Genomic DNA, 16,068 nt, shown 5'->3' with positions numbered 1-16,068 from the left:
AAATAAAAGGTTGAAATTTTGCTACATATGCAAGTTTTGATTCAAAGATTTCATCATCTGAGGAACCTACATCTGTTTTGTGATTTCTCTTGCAGATATGTCATTTTTAGCTTGCTAGTGGTGCGATAGAAAAGATCAAAAGGTAACTGAAAAGATAGATCAATAACATGACAATCTGTGGAGAAACTGTTTAGATATTTGGCAGTGGACAAGCGTATCGCTTGGATAGAAGAAACATCACTCTTGTTCCATGTTCCTGAGTGGAGGCCATTCAAATTGGGTTTCTAAACCATGGCATTGAAGAGATACAACTTTAACATTCTAACGTATTAATATCAACTGTTTGATTTTGAATGGTTGATTTGGTTATTTGTTTTAATACAGAACCACCTCTAAATGCAATCAACATGAAGTGTGTATGGACCACCCGTCTTGTGCAACTCCTCCACAAACAACAAAGACCATCAAGAAAGGCAATTACAGATGACTCAACAAAGGTTCCTCATAACAACAGATTGTTATCTATCTCATCTTTCTATCTTAAAGATCAGTTGTGCCACACACACACACACACACACACACACACACACACACACACACACACACACACACACACACACACACACACACGCCTGTAAAAGAGAGGAAGTGTGGATCTCAAAGGATTGTAGCCTCATTGAGCCACACTTGCTGGACTCCCCAAAGAGATTGCCGAAGGTCGCACAGGGGTTCCTTCTCAGCAGGTGGAGAAATACCAACCTGAGGGCTTTTGATCTCTATGGTGCTGTTCCTCAGAGCTACAGTCCTGTGTGTGTGTGTGTGTGTGTGTGTTGCATCTCAATAACACACATACACAAGGAGTTGCTCACAAACAAGAACAAGTTATGTTTATATCCACACATTCTCCTTTCTTTTGTGCATAGAGTTTGTGTCACTATTGAAAGCAAATACTGCATAAAGCTGAGCTTAGCTGAATGCAAATTCCAAAAGAAATGATGAAAAATATAACTGCAGGTACTTTCATGCCCATTATATTATAATGCCTTGTTAACAATCCTGCATGTATTTCTCAGAGCAAGGACATACTAGAAAGGATTAAAAAAAAAGTAAAACAGTGAGCTTTGACTGATGTGAAAAATATGAAATAAAGAATGATAATTCAATTCCATCGCGTTGCCAGATGGGGTTCCTCATATTACTTATATAGCACAGAAGATGGGAGGAAACGTGGAAAGGAAAGAGGTTCAGAGGATGAGGACTAGATGGTGGAGGGTTTCATGACGGGAACAGAGCAAGAAGACAAAGACAGAGGCCCAGTGGTGATGGACGTGAGGAAATAGAAGACTGAGCAAGAACAGAAAGTGAAAGTGTGCTACGTTAGAGAAGAAGGTAGATAGAAGACAAACGACAAAGGAAGAGTAGGTGGAGGAAGAATCTAAGACAGCCTATGGCATGGACCCAGGGCTATGCAGTAAGGGGGAGGAAGAAAAGACATGATGTCTTTGATGAGGAAAAGCAGGTTGGAAGCAAAAGACCAAAGACTCTCTGTGGTGAGATGAGGTGAGGAGAGATTAGGGTTGAAAAGAACAGAAGGTAAAACAGGTTAAGTGGGTGGACAAGTCATTGGGACGGTGTTACAGGAGTCCAGGAAATGGGACAAAACTCAATTCAACACAAGCGTCAGCAGGTAAGGAAGAGAGCACACACATGAAGAATTAAGCTGAAGGTTAATATCTTCTGTCATTAGTGATTTTTTCTTTTTTGAAAAGAAGTGACAAAGTGAGGCACAAGATTGAAAACAGTGGGAGAAGAACCCAATCTGATCCGGGTGCTCCTGTCCAGCCCCGTTCTGTCTGAGCTCTCGGGGCATCTCTGATCCTTGATCTTATCTCTGCTTTCCTCCTTTCCTGATCTTCTCCACCTGCACATCCTATGGTGATGGAGCATGTACAGCAGCTCTCCCCCGCCGTTGTCTGGCTGGCACCGCCACAGTTTTCATCAGCTAACCTTTGCAACAGCAACAATCTTCTGACACCATCACTGTGTAGACACACAACTACAACATGCGCACAGCTAGGTCTATTTGTGTGCCCCCCTTCCTCCCTCCCCCCGTCAACAAAATCTCACGCCGAGGTGTTTAGAAAAGTTGGCAGCGCTGGAGAGAATGACACAAAGACTTGTCAGCTAACTTGTAAGCTAACTTGCTTTTGATTTTTACTCGATTGCGTGTGATGAGAGCACAGGCGCTACAGTCGGCGCTCACCTGTTAATGCTTTTGCGGGGACTTGACGATAACGTTTGCATTACGTGGAAGCTGCTGGATCTGAGGAGTCTCAAGGGCACAACAATGGGAAATGATATGTTTGAAGCTGTCAGATCCACCACATAGACTCCAGCTGCAGCTGTTGTATTGAGATCAGAAATTGACCAGTTTTTTTAAAAAGAAGGACCGACCTTTTCATGAGCTGAGTGAACCACTTTGGTTGATCTTACTCATCATCTCAACACACTGAACATTAACAGTGCCGTATGAAGCTCTGTCTTTTTGCAAAACAACTACGTAACTTCAATGATTCTCACTTCTCACTTCCCAACGCAGTCTGAAATCAAAGTAGCTTTTCCAGAGGTCAAGCTTTCTGCTAAAATGGGGAAATATGAGTCTGTCATCACATCTGTTATGACAGAATTCAGTCTGCGCTTCCAAGATTTTTCTGCCATTGAGAAAGAAATCAAGCTGTGTTTGACTTCTTTCCTGGTGGATGCAGAAGGAGTGGAAGAGAGTCTGCAATTAGAACTGATCGAGATGCAGTGTGATGATTCTCTGAAGAATCAAAATCAGCTTCATGCCCTACCTGAGATATATATATATATATATATATATATATATATATATATATATATATATATATATATATATATATATATATATATATATATATATATATATATATATATATATATATGTATGTATAAAGCATGTTTGACCTCATTTGATTCATTTTGCAACATAACTCACCTAGTGAATGTCCAGACTTTAGTATATTTTTCTGTTTGTGGCCCTCAGTGAAAAAACACCCGTTTTATGTCAACGATTATCTCTTCATTTGCAGTTGTGTTTTGTGATCATCTTTTCTACGACCCACCTGTAACAGCCAATAGCACTTCAAACACACTTATTCATTAATTGAGAAAGTATTAGTCAGCTAATGTTCCTAATGGTGTTGGTGACTGGTAAGGATTTGCCACCGAATACTGTATATGATTGGTCGACTATCTTCTCACAAGTTTATATGCTGTTATTTGATGTTGCTGAAAACAATATGTTTCTGTCATCATACTTTCTGACTGCACTGTATCTTAAGCATCATCTTTATTATGTCAAGCTTTCTTTTTTTGGATTTTACAGTAGTGACAGATATATGTGTGTCCCATGACAATGAATATACATGTTTTTAAAGTATCTTTTAAAGTATCTTTTTTAACTTTGATTCTCTTAAACGTGAAAAAGTGTTTCTGTTTCTTTGCCCACTACTTTTCAATACAAATTGCAAAGGCAATGACGTAAGTGAGAAACAATAATTCTCGAGTACCATCAGCAAAGAAGTTTGTTTCAGCTTTAATGGTTAACCGACAATTAATGATCTAAAGGCAAAATGAGGCCACAAATGAAGAGGCCAGTCAGGCATCCTTTGCGGACACGTCTAAATTATGCACTGTAGTGAGGGGAAAACTCAAAAATCAATGCAACTTCAGCCAAACACATGAAAGTTAAATAAGCAACGAGGACCATAAGTAGAGCCTCGACAACACCGACTCTCAATGAGATATTTGCTTTGCAGCAACAAAAACTACAGCCTAATAATGACTTGGAATGACACCAAACATCAATCAAAGCTATTATTACTCTGGATTGTATTGGATTGTGTTGAATGGTGTTCCTGCTATTTTGTCCACCTCGAGTATGTCGCCACTCTGTTATCGGTTCATTCGCTCCATTCTTCTGTTCACCAGCCCAGCAAATTGAAATCTATGAAAGTTATTAGGCTTCGATCACTTTCTGTTTCTCATTTGGTGTTGCCCTGAACTAGACTGTATTTCATCATCAGTGCCTGAACAGATCCACACTGAGCATATAGACACAAAAATACAGTGAGGATATACATGCAAGCAAACTTTAACTTTTAAAATTCTTATGTCAGGATGACGTTGGTTTGGTGCTGTGGGGTAAGATCAAGTTTTAAATATTCCATCTCTTTAATCTTCCTTCAAGTGAAGCACTTATGTATAAAAAAAATGCCTCGGCTCAACATGTTGTCGCTATGTCGGCCGAGAAGGAAATCACATTGATGCGTTTTAGCACCATGTCTACATATCATGCTTGTTGTTCATTTAAACGGAGGTCTTGAAAGCAAATGTGTGTGCACGTGTTGTGTGTGTGTGTGTGTGTGTGTGTGTGTGTGTGTGTGTGTGTGTGTGTGGTCAGAGATAACCAGGTGCTCACACACCAACTGTGTAAAGAGATGAGAGTCAGAATGAAAGCTTTCATGTGTGCCCAGAGATACTCAAAACATTCTCAAGAGGAATCACATATACACACATGGATGCACATACAGACCAGACCATACACAGGTAGATACGTATTAGAACTTACATAAACTGCTGCACTGTGATGCTAACACCTGACCTGACGATTAAAAGGGATCAGAGTCATGATGAGAGGTGGGAGGGAGTCAAAGCTGCTTACAGCTACTGCTTCTCCCAGACTGAACGAGCTGCAGCAGAAAGTCTGGAATAAGAGGCGTTCAGGAACAAAATCATCCTTATCCTCCTAACTTTCGAATCCACGCAAATCACTCAGACATAAGCACAGAAAAATGCTGGGCAGTTGTATTTTTAACATTAAATCATGGACATCTGCTGGTCAAAAAGCGTTTTAAAAATGCTGGCATTGATCTTGGATCTGTGCATGGATTTGAGGTTTAAGGGTTTGAGCAGCACAGACAGCCAGCACTGTGTTCTCTGCCCACTCTGTTTTGGACAGTGATGACGAGCCATGCAGCCGGCACAATGCTCACTTTAAGTTTGCTGATGATTCACTTCTTGTCAATCGTGTGACAATCCTGTGAAATGCCTCATTCATTTCAAAACCGAATACAGCTAATAAGCACAAAAAAAAGCCATTCAATATGCGAACAAAAGCAGAACAACCACCAGATCAATGATAAGCGGAAATATAAGGGCAAAAAACAGTCCAATTTAGATATTTTTTTCTGATGAGCATGTTTCAGAAAGTCAACAGTTCACTAATACTTCTAATACTAATACTTCCATTCCATGGGCGTTGACTCAACTTGACTCAAATCCCTTTTGGTATCATTTCGCTTTCCACTGCAGATTGTACCCCCTCAGTGTTGGCAGGTTTCTCAGCTCAGTGTCGTAGCAGCGCTGCGTGAAACTGCAGTGCATCATCATCTTCAACGTGACACTCGCTAAACCCTTTCATCAGCAACCAACAAGAGGAATATCTGCAGTTTGTCCCCTTTGTGGCGTAGTTTTGAGGGCTGCAATAGAATGGAATCTGGGTCAAGTGAATTTAAAAAATGAGGGCCGCAATGACGTTAGTTTGGCCAATTAAAAATGGTGGGTTTGTGTGGGATGTCTCCTGTTGCACTAGTGACAATCCTTTCTGACCAGTCGCTGGTCCACAGTGTTTTCACTTTACCTTCTTGGCTCAGTTAGATTTGCACCTCAACCGAGGTGGTACCAGAAAAAGAAGGCCTATCAGGTAGGTAGAGTAGAGCCATGCAGATGGAAGATCTTCATGCCATCTCAATCTTTTCCCCACTGTCTTTTTTACACAGCTGTGCAGGGCCCTGATGCATCAAACCCACCTCGAGCACATAAAGCAGCTTAAGGCATTGGCTTGTATTGCTATTATCATAAATCTGGCTTCAAACAACAATTAACAGGTGTTAGCAGGAGAGAATAAAATGAAAGAAGCCTAATCAATACTTCTACTTCAAATAACATTGGGAAAAGACCAACCAGCCAACCAATAAAAGTTGTGCCAGTATAAATGTCAGGCGGTGGATCGCTGAACTAAAACACATATAAATAGATCAACATGCATTTACATCCACAGCTTTTCTTTGGGTAAAACAAGGAACAAGGAGATGATGGGGTGACAATTCTGTTAACCGTGACACTGATGATGTCAGTGATGTTACTTCATCAATGACTTGATCTAACTTCAGTATTCTCACCAGTATTGATGCTGTCAGTTTTCTGTGTGGGTTTCCTTGTATCCACATGCTCTATGCTATGCATTTCTATTACTTCTTGACACAGTCTCATGTTGATTGATTTCTCATGCCCTCACAAACCACTGGCCTGGCTGGGTCGAATAAATCTGGTCTTGGAAAATCAAGGAAAAAATGTCTGTTGGAACACTATTCTATCAAAAATATTTTTCTTGTAAAAAAAGAAAAGTTACAGGGCATCACATTGACCTTATATAAATCTCACCTGGCCTCCCCAAACTCATCATATAACATTATTATTGCAAACCTTAAAATGGCTCAAGGCCAAACAAAATTACTTTGGCTTAGAGGATAAATCTGGTTACAGTGTGTGTTGAAAGGAATTGCTTTTAGGCTTCAACTGTCAGGGATTATGTTTGGTGTGTATGTGTGTATTTGAGAGTAGAACTCAAGGTGAAAGATGAGGTGACTTTTGACATATGACTGCAAATGATAAAATGATGTATACTATTCACCATCAGACAAGTACAAAAATAAGATTCAGATTGTGTTAATTTCACAGCATTTTGACCTTATTTTCTTTGCACTTGTTTCTTTTATGCAAGAAAAACAAATAGAGAGGAATCTAGAAGTGACAAAACATGATATTCAATGTAGTTTAAATGACTGCTACAGAAAAAGAAACTTATAAATTGTCAATTTGACAGAAAGAAACAGGACTAAGATATCAACACACGACTGTGCTTTGAGCTAAATATTCACATCAGCATGTTAAAAGTACAGCTGAGTTTGATGGGAATGTCATTGGTTTAGTCATTAGTATCTGGTCCAAAAACCAAACTCCGGACTCTTTAAAACTTTGACGCGATGATGGCGCTAGATAAAAACTCAGACCCTCAACAAATCTTAACAATTGTGTTGAACAGACTTAATGGCAATTCATCCAATTGCCGTTGAGACAACTTTAAATGTAAAACTTAGTGTGTCATAAAAGATAAAGTCAGGGGGATCATTAAAGTATCTTGGATTACACTGACTCAGAGCCAACTCGCTGGCCTGGCTTAACTATATTTTCTTGGATCCCAGAATAAGAGAACAAAAGAGGCAGAAATTCAAACAAACGAACCAATAAAAGACGTCTCTCCCAGGTAGCCTCTCCGTCTGAGCACCACCTCCAGGAACTTGTCCTCCTCGTCCACCACGTAGTACTCTTTCTCCAGAGAGATCCAGGCCCAGTCCAGACGGAACTGCTTTCCCTTGAGCTCGTTCCCACCTGGAGAAAACACATAAACACATAAATACATGTTGTTACTCCTGATTGTAAATGTTTTTTCATCCTATGTTTAGTTTTTTTGCGATTTCATTTAAAAAATAAAGTATCTCTTACCTTCCTAAATTGATTAGATGTCTTTCTTCTTTAATAACCCCATGCAGGGTAAGTGCTGGGTGTAACTGTGCTCATTTAACTATACCAAATGTTAACAAATATTGAGTAAAAATGAATTATTGTAAAAATGTAATGAAGAACAATGTAATGAAGAACAATTTCATATTCTTCAAAAATAACCGTCTAAAATGATACCTTTCTATATCTAACAGCCAATCTTGTTGTGTGCTCTCCAATTAAATTCAAATGTACCTCTATTGAACTGAATTTTCTTCTTGCTTGTGCACATTTGATGTATGCCATCCAATCAGTGTTGCAAATGACCATGTTAATGCTCACAGAACTACTCAATAGCTGCTACTTCAACACGCGGTCAGAAAGGATGAGGCTTTGTGTGGCTAATTTACCCACCTGCAGATATAAAAGAACAAGCTCTAAAATAATGAAAGGATATAATGAGATAACATTGTAAAACTTAAATGAAAGAGGTGGAGGAGGGATCTTCTTCTCATTTTTCTGCTTTTGTATGGTGATCAACAATGACTAAGTAAGCATGGCATTCATTTAAGTGCTACATTTCTGATTGTGTGTTTTACTGGCAGGAGGAAATGCAGAGGTGGAGGACTGTTTGCGCAAACATAATGTGTAGGTTGTCAGAAAGGAAATCTCATTCAGTTCTATTGAGGACAATTTAAAAGCTGTTTGTTCTTTTAAGTCATTTATGCTTCTGAAATGCTAGAGCAATAAGGCAGTCAAAAGCGCACACAGCAAAGCGCTTCACCTCCATCATCACAGAGATTATAAACGGCAGCAAGGTTGCTCAAACCTTTTTGTGCAAAGGTGGTGATGCTCTGTTACTAATCCTGCACTGACAATGTAATAACATTAAAAAATAGTATTTTCCTATTCCGATCAATCAAATATCATAAAAAGGTGGAGATGATACCCTCCAAATCCACAAGTATAAAGCTTCAGCACTCTGTTAGAATAAAGCTTGAACATTATATGCTGACACGGTGCTAAAACACAGCAGAGGTGAAAAGTTTAACACTTTCAGGCTTGGCAGACATAGCTACAACATGCTGAGTTGAGGAGACAGCTAATATCATCAGAGCTCACGTATCTTCCAAAAAGCCTGTAGGCCAAGTTCAGGCTTCACTTAACGGTTGATATTACAAAATTGCACACACACTCGCAAACACACATAACTTTTTAATCCCAATTGCACTGCAACCTTCACTCTCATCCCAGCTCCATGATAGTAAACGCAGCAGGGACGGCCTGAGACATTAGCGTGTTCTGTGTGTGTGTGTGTGTGTGTGTGTGTGTGTGTGTGTGTGTGTGTGTGTGTACCAGTCCCACTGTGTGACCTCTCACTGAAGGAGCTGTGCAAAGACAATAAGGATCTGAGTCAGACTTCACACTGTCTCATTCCTCCAGCCTTTCGAAGGATAAAAGACCTCTCACATGTGCTGACCATACAAAAAAGCAGCTTTGAAATCATCTTCAATAGAGCTAAATTCACTTTACACCCTCTTTCAAAGGCTTTTCTCACAAAAAACTCAACACAACACCCTAGGTTTTTTTTTTAGAACCAATTAGGGATCATAGTTTCAGCAGAGAAAATTTCAAGGATCAGGACACTGAGAAAACTTTGATGCTACAGTTTTGATGCTGCCTGTGATGTACTTCATAGCATAATAACTGACAACTATATCTATATTTTATAATCATAAAGGGTTCAATTCAAAAAGGCATGTCATCATATGTTCAATACTGCAAACATGTACTGCTCATCATCTAAATTATATCACTTTTAGCGACAACAGGTAATGGACCAATTAGTTTGTGAACAAACTTGATCAAAGAGGGAATTAAACACCCACATATATTTCCCAGGAGTTAGTGGAGACCAAACCAGAATTACGAGGAGCGGGAGTATTGATTTATTCCAGAAACCCAACTCTAAATTATAGTTAATGTTGCCGTTTGGCTGCTGGATGAAGATTGTTTGCTAAGATGTTTGCTTTGACAGAGACACTATAGTGGACTCTAGGGAGCAATTATGTAGACCCTTTACCTCAAACAAAGACATTCCGAGAAGGTACAATTATTTGTTTTAAAATCAGAACAAAACAATTGCGACTGACAGGTACTGTACACCTGAGAATCTGCTCTAAACGTGCTGCTAGACACGAGATAAGAGGCTCACACTTCGGGCTTAGTAAGTGGATCAAGTCTTAAGAGTCACACATGTTGAGGTTATGTAAAGATAACAAAACAATAGTATTAAAGTCAAACTGAACTTGTAAAGTTAGTTTTGTAAAGCAGAGTCGATCAGTCAAATTATTGATCTGATTCTGATCTTTTTGAGACCACAGGACCGGCACGCATGTTCAGTTTGAGTCAGCTTGAGAGTTCAGTCAGACATAAAGACATGTCTCTGAACATCGGCGATTTTGAGCACCACAACAACAAATGATTCTTATATTAAAATGAAAAGAAACCAACTGTAACAGTATTTGTTTATCTGCATGTACATTCAATTTGTAATTACATGTACAATGATGCCCCCTGTGAAGATCAACACTGTTATTACACCAACCAGCCGACTCTGCATTACGACTACTGATTAGTTGTTGTGAAGGTGTACGTCACTAAGACTGTCAACTTGGTGTTTTACAAAGAATTGTATAACTTTTTTTATACTGTATGCTGTACTGCGTGTTACATGCATCACAGCTACACAATTAAATGTGTATAGCTCACTCACACACACTTAGAGGTGGAATATCATGCATAGATTGTGGGGATGTGTGAAGCAATGTTAACGTGTGTGTTAGTGTACTAGTGAGGTGTGGCGTGAGGTGTCTATCCTGCACGAGGTCGCCTCTCTATTAGACTAATGACGGAGTAACAGCCATGTCATTTAGATTAGAAACACCACCAGATAACATGTCCTTTTAAAAGATAGATATTTACTGACTGTATCTTTTCATTCCAAACAAATGTGAGATTAAGCTCTTAGCTTCAGTCTTATTAAATCAGGGCTGTCTTGACTTTTCTTGAGTGTGTGTATGTGTGTGTTGGAGTCTTCACATCCAAAATCAAAGGAAGTGTTATACAGTGAGGCGATGCCGTCTGCTGCTCAGTACATTTATTCTGCTGCTGGCGGTGTGGCCCTTCCCTCACTGTTACGTCTCCATCTGCCTTCTGTACTCCTTTGTATCCGGGTCCCCATCTCCCAGTACAACTGGCAACCAAGAAACCCGATGATCTCTCGAACCATGACAAACTTTCGAAAAACAGGGGACCAGGAAGTAATCGCAACATCTGCTATTTATTCAGTTGGCAGCGATTTCCTTTTCACAAAACATGTAGCATGTAGCGCTGCAACACTCTCTGTGCTAAAATAGAAGCGATACATTTGTAGTAATAGGAGCCCACGCAGCATCCATCTGACAGGAGTACCTCTCTAGATAAATTGCTTGACAAAATACAAACATCTTATGCCACCTCAGGATGTTAAAATACCTTTTAGTTTATTCTGACAGATGTGTGCCAGTCGCTGTACAAACATTGGAAGGCTTGGCGTGTGTGCAACTAGTGGCAAAGAGGATCACACAAAGACTGTGATGGGTTCAGCACTCAGCTGTGTCTTTCTTCTTCAACGTGTGTGTGTGTGTGTGTGTGTGTGTGTGTGTGTGTGTGTGTGTGTGTGTGTGTGTGTGTGTGTGTGTGTGTTTGAGTGTTTGTGGCGCCATGCATGTATCCGACTGAAATCAGGTTATTTTACAGGTCTTTCAGCAGCACCTTAATCCATTGTCTGTGTCTATGTGTATAGTGTGTGTGTCCAACTGCATTTACACTTCGCTCAAGGCAATCAGCATGATAGTGGAAATCTTCTGAGATGTGGCGAGATATATCAGTAGGCTGACCAGGAATTCATGGCCCTGGGCAAACATAAGTATTTAAAATGCTGCTCAACTCGAGGGTAAGTTAAAGCCAATGCGTGTGAGCTTTCTTTGTTGTTAATTTACCAGGATCAAGTACAGTTTGACTGTCGGACTAAAGATTTACTAATTATTTCCACTAGTCACAGCGTTTGATCAATCACTTCACAGGACGTCAAAATAAACGAAATGGAAGGTCAAGTCAGGCACAGTATATCTAATCGTGTCTATGTGTGTGCCTTTGGGCAACACAGGAAGTGAAGGGCACATTCATTACCCCTCTCACCCATCTTAAAGAGATAAAAGTTGCATACAACAGAGTAATGTTTCCTACACTCAATATTGTAGAGATGACTGTGCTGCAGAAACACCTGAAGCGACCTGGCACATGAAACCATAGGAAACTGACATCTGGGGCAGAGGATCCTCACTCCTTTGAAGTTCTTGTGGTACACTTAATAACCGTGAGCTTTTTCACTGATGTCTACAAAGACAGCCGTATACGTCCCTGGGCATAGCTAAAAGGGAGAAGGCTCGGGGACCAAGAAATGGTGGAGCCTCGAGGTGCATATGTGCGTCTGCAGTTGTGCATGAGTGTGTAGTCATACGCCTGTTTCAGTGTGTAAACGCCTGCATGTCTTTATGCGTGCTGAGTGTCAGATGAATGTCTCCTGCAGGATTCTTTTGTGCTCATCACAGAACTCCTGCACGCCTATCACTCCAGCAAGTCTCCCCATGCCACTGATATAATATTTAACAGAGGGATGAGTTTAATGTATCTCGGGATGGTTCCTGGCACTCCTGACAGCAAACTGTCTCTAAGCAGAGAGAAGATAAACCAGCAATGTAAATCTCTGGTTTCTTCTTACTACTTTTTTTTTTTTTGCACTAATTTCCCGCCTTAAAACAACATTTTATTTTGCCAGAAAATGTTCATATGTACTTCAACTGTTCAGATTCATGGTTTTTATTAGAGTGTTTAAAAATACAAATAATAAAGTGGAGCTCAGAACGGCTCCCCGGTGCTGTGTATTTTTAGATTGCAATGTGAACAGAAAAATGCTGATGAAATATCACTTTACATTTTTATGGTGGAATTATTGAAATATAAAATACCAGGAAACAAAGACTGTAACTTATGAAGGTCATAAAACAGAGATGTACTGTGTGCAAATGTTCCAACAGATTCATTTTGTATAGAGAAAGAAATGTGATGACGAAAACTAACTAAAGATAAAAAAGAGTGAAAAAAAAAGATAGACTGAAAATGACAAAACAGAAAATGCAATGGCGGTCACTTTGGATGTATTCATGTCGTCAAAAATGTAAATCAAAACTCTTTGGTGGCAAAATAAATGATCAGGCTTTTTGTTTACTCTTGAGATTAGGGTGTTTGGTCATGCTTGCGTATTTACACATCGAGCGTCGGCTGTCAAGCATCGAGAGATGCAGAATCAAAGATGATTAACACGATGAAAAATCTCCTCAACAAGTCTCACACTCTCATTGCAACGCTCTAATTAGATGCAGATCATCGCAAGCGACATTCACAACTGCAGAATTTGCTGTAATCCTACAAAAGAGAGATCCATCAGCACCACGTTGACAGACAAACACGGCAGGCGGGAACAGACAGCAGGAAAAGACAGCGAGGGTGTGACAGTGAAACCCAATTCTGATGCCGACAGAGACAGAAGCGACACTCGGCACAATAAACCGCAGCATACTTTGAGATTACACTCAGCATGACAGCAGGGCAAATATTAAGACTGTACCTCGAGCGGAAAAGAGGACATTGATAGGCGGTGGGACAGACAAAAATAACACTAAAGAACAAAATATACAATGAACATGGGTGCTGAGCAGCGGAGTAAAAGACTGAATAAAACACATCCAACGAGATCTAACCGCGACAGTGAGAGAAAGGAGAGATGAAGAGGATAAAGATAGGAGTTTGGTCCTCGGAGAAGTGAGTGACAATAAATTCCTGAATGCAGACAGATAAAGAAAAATCCTCTCCGAAAGCCAGGCGACGTGTTAGTGCGTGTGTATGTGTGTGCCGCATGCTGATGTATACCTTCTGTCCTGATCTGTAAACTTTGCGGAACATTTTGACAACAAAAAAGGGATTAACCTCAATTTGTGGCCATGGTGAGAATCAGTTTAAGCCTGTAATTGATTGTTTTTTGTAGGTTCTTTCGCATCACCTTCCAAAGCAGGTGAGGTGTATTATTGGAGAGGATTGGAAAAAGTTATAGCACATTGACTTTCTTTAGAAAAGAAAATAAGATAGCTTTTTCAATTCCCAAAAGTCCAAGAACTTCTGCAATCTAAACCGGATTATCCCATTTACATTCAGCATGTTATGGATGACTTTAAACTTCTTAGCTTAGACATAATCAGAATCTGTCATTCTACTATTGAGCTAAAGAGTTTCAAAGTCATTATAGAAGCAATTTGAAATTGACTGCCGAATGCTTATAAATAATTTGCACCGCTTATCATTCAACAGAGACGAGGGAAACACAAGACCATTTGAAGAGAGGGGAAAAAAAAGGTCACAGTGGTCCTACCGATCCACACCCAATCACACATCATGCAGAAGCAGAAGTGATGATAAATAACTGGCGCCTTTGCAGTGTAGTCGGCTTGATAATTAGTCTTCTAACCTCTGCATGGGGAATGTCAAACACACAGTATTTTGTCATTTTCAAGAGATATTTGTGGAGATGAAAGATGAAAGATGTGCATTGTGTTCAGTGGAACATACAATGGGTATATAGAGGCTGCAGGTGATGTTTTAGGGGACATAATGTCTGGATAAAGCAGTGGTACGGCATAGTTGATATTGTGCAAGAGGGGTGAGGATGGGATGAAAGGATTCCATTGTAACCATCAACCTTGTTTACAGTGGGAGGAGAAATATACTGAAAAAAGGCTGGATGAGCAGAGAGACTAAATATGCTGGTATTATTCTGCCTTCTCAGAAAAGATCTTCCTGTATTGAAGTGTAACTAAATAAAAATGACAAACAATGTCTTTTTATTTTCAGAAGCTGGGTGCCGTCAGATAAAACATGCAATTCACCCACTCACCCTCAGTGGAATCTAGCTGTGCACAGCTTTTGTTATAGATTCCTCAAAACTTGGAAAATAAAATCCAAACTATCTGCACTGCTTGAGTTAAGTGAGAAAATGTGTGCTTTTGTAATTCTAATGGATCCGGGCCTGTTTAGTAGAGCTGAGTGATTAGATGATTAATTGATCAGTCAATCGACTGAAAATAATAAGCATGTACTATCCTACTGTTCCAGCTTCTCAAATTTAGGATTTTTTGTTTGTTTTGTTTGTGTTAGTACACCTAGTGCATGTAGGTTTCTTTGACAAAACATCTTGATATTTGTATAGCAAGGGAAAATAATTGGCAGACCAATCAGAAGTGAAAATCATTAGTATATTAGCTCATTAGTCTCAGACCTACTTTTAGTATTTTTTACATGATTTTTTCTAATTTTGCCATTGTAATTTTTGTTGTCGCGCCATGATAACTGTCAAGTGAACGTTCAACTTCCAAAGAGAAGCCTGGGAAACAAGCCATGTTGCAGCCCATTACAGTTAACTACAGTGATCCCAGCAGGTATTAACCTGACACAGAAGGTTCTTCCTGCCACTCTTCCCCTGTAGATGAGCCTGTAATAGGGCCACGTAATTACCAGTGGCTGCCTCGGAGCTCTGCCCAGCTCAGACGCCCGGGGCTCTCATTACCCACAATGCTGCCTGGGCTTTTAAATATCAAACACCTCTTTGTGCTGGAAGCCCCACCGGCCCTTAGCCTACAGCTACTCCTCTGTGCTCTGTTGTGCATGCATGTTTGGGATTATGTGTGTGAGTGTCTACCAATGCACATCTGGATTTGTGTACCTGCTAACATGCATGTAATGTCTCAGATAATGCTTACTTCCTGTAAAATACGGGCTTGTAGACACGGAGGAGTTGATTTAGGGGATTTTAGAGGAGGAAGGCAACTGAGTTGGATACTTTGCACTGTGCTGTACTTGCTGCTGTGAATCACCCTTGTGCTGCCTTTTAACAGTATGTTAATAGGGTTTTATCTGGAATCATTGCGACCAACCCTCTTGCAAGGGAGGGGTGCCAAAGTAGCTCCATTGAACCTATGGATTGATTATTTAAACTCATGTAAGTCAATTACAAAGCTCTCTTTTAAATGTCATAGGCCTTTGTATTCAAGCCAAGAGCATAGAAAAATGAAGAAAAAAAGTTTACATAGACACGGACAATCAATTAGTCACTGTTTCCCCTTGAATGTGTATAAAGGAACTGCTACTCGTCTGCATGTTATCACTTTCTCCAAAGTGCCTTAACACCTGGAGTATAAAAAAAGAGTGCAGGAATATCACAAAACCATTTGCTTTTAGCCAACAACTGTGCAATACATGGATAATGTGGAT

General features: G+C 39.9%; 1 protein-coding gene across 1 annotated transcript in view; it reads right to left on the bottom strand.

Annotated features, from left to right (window-relative positions):
- The window catches only part of frem2a (FRAS1 related extracellular matrix 2a), a 54,802-nt gene that overhangs the window by 29,388 nt on the left and 9,346 nt on the right, over nucleotides 1-16,068 (bottom strand). The window contains exon 3 of the mRNA XM_068600402.1: nucleotides 7,387-7,533. Coding sequence (XP_068456503.1) covers nucleotides 7,387-7,533 — 147 coding nt within the window. The remainder of the gene's footprint in view (nucleotides 1-7,386; nucleotides 7,534-16,068) is intronic.

This window comes from Clinocottus analis, unplaced genomic scaffold (assembly GCF_023055335.1).
Source record: "Clinocottus analis isolate CAN_PGR_092001 unplaced genomic scaffold, fCliAna1.0.p SCAF_5, whole genome shotgun sequence".
Classification (NCBI taxonomy): domain Eukaryota; kingdom Metazoa; phylum Chordata; class Actinopteri; order Perciformes; family Cottidae; genus Clinocottus; species Clinocottus analis.
Note: the sequence above shows the minus strand (reverse complement) of the source record. Positions and strands in the feature narration are given on the sequence as shown.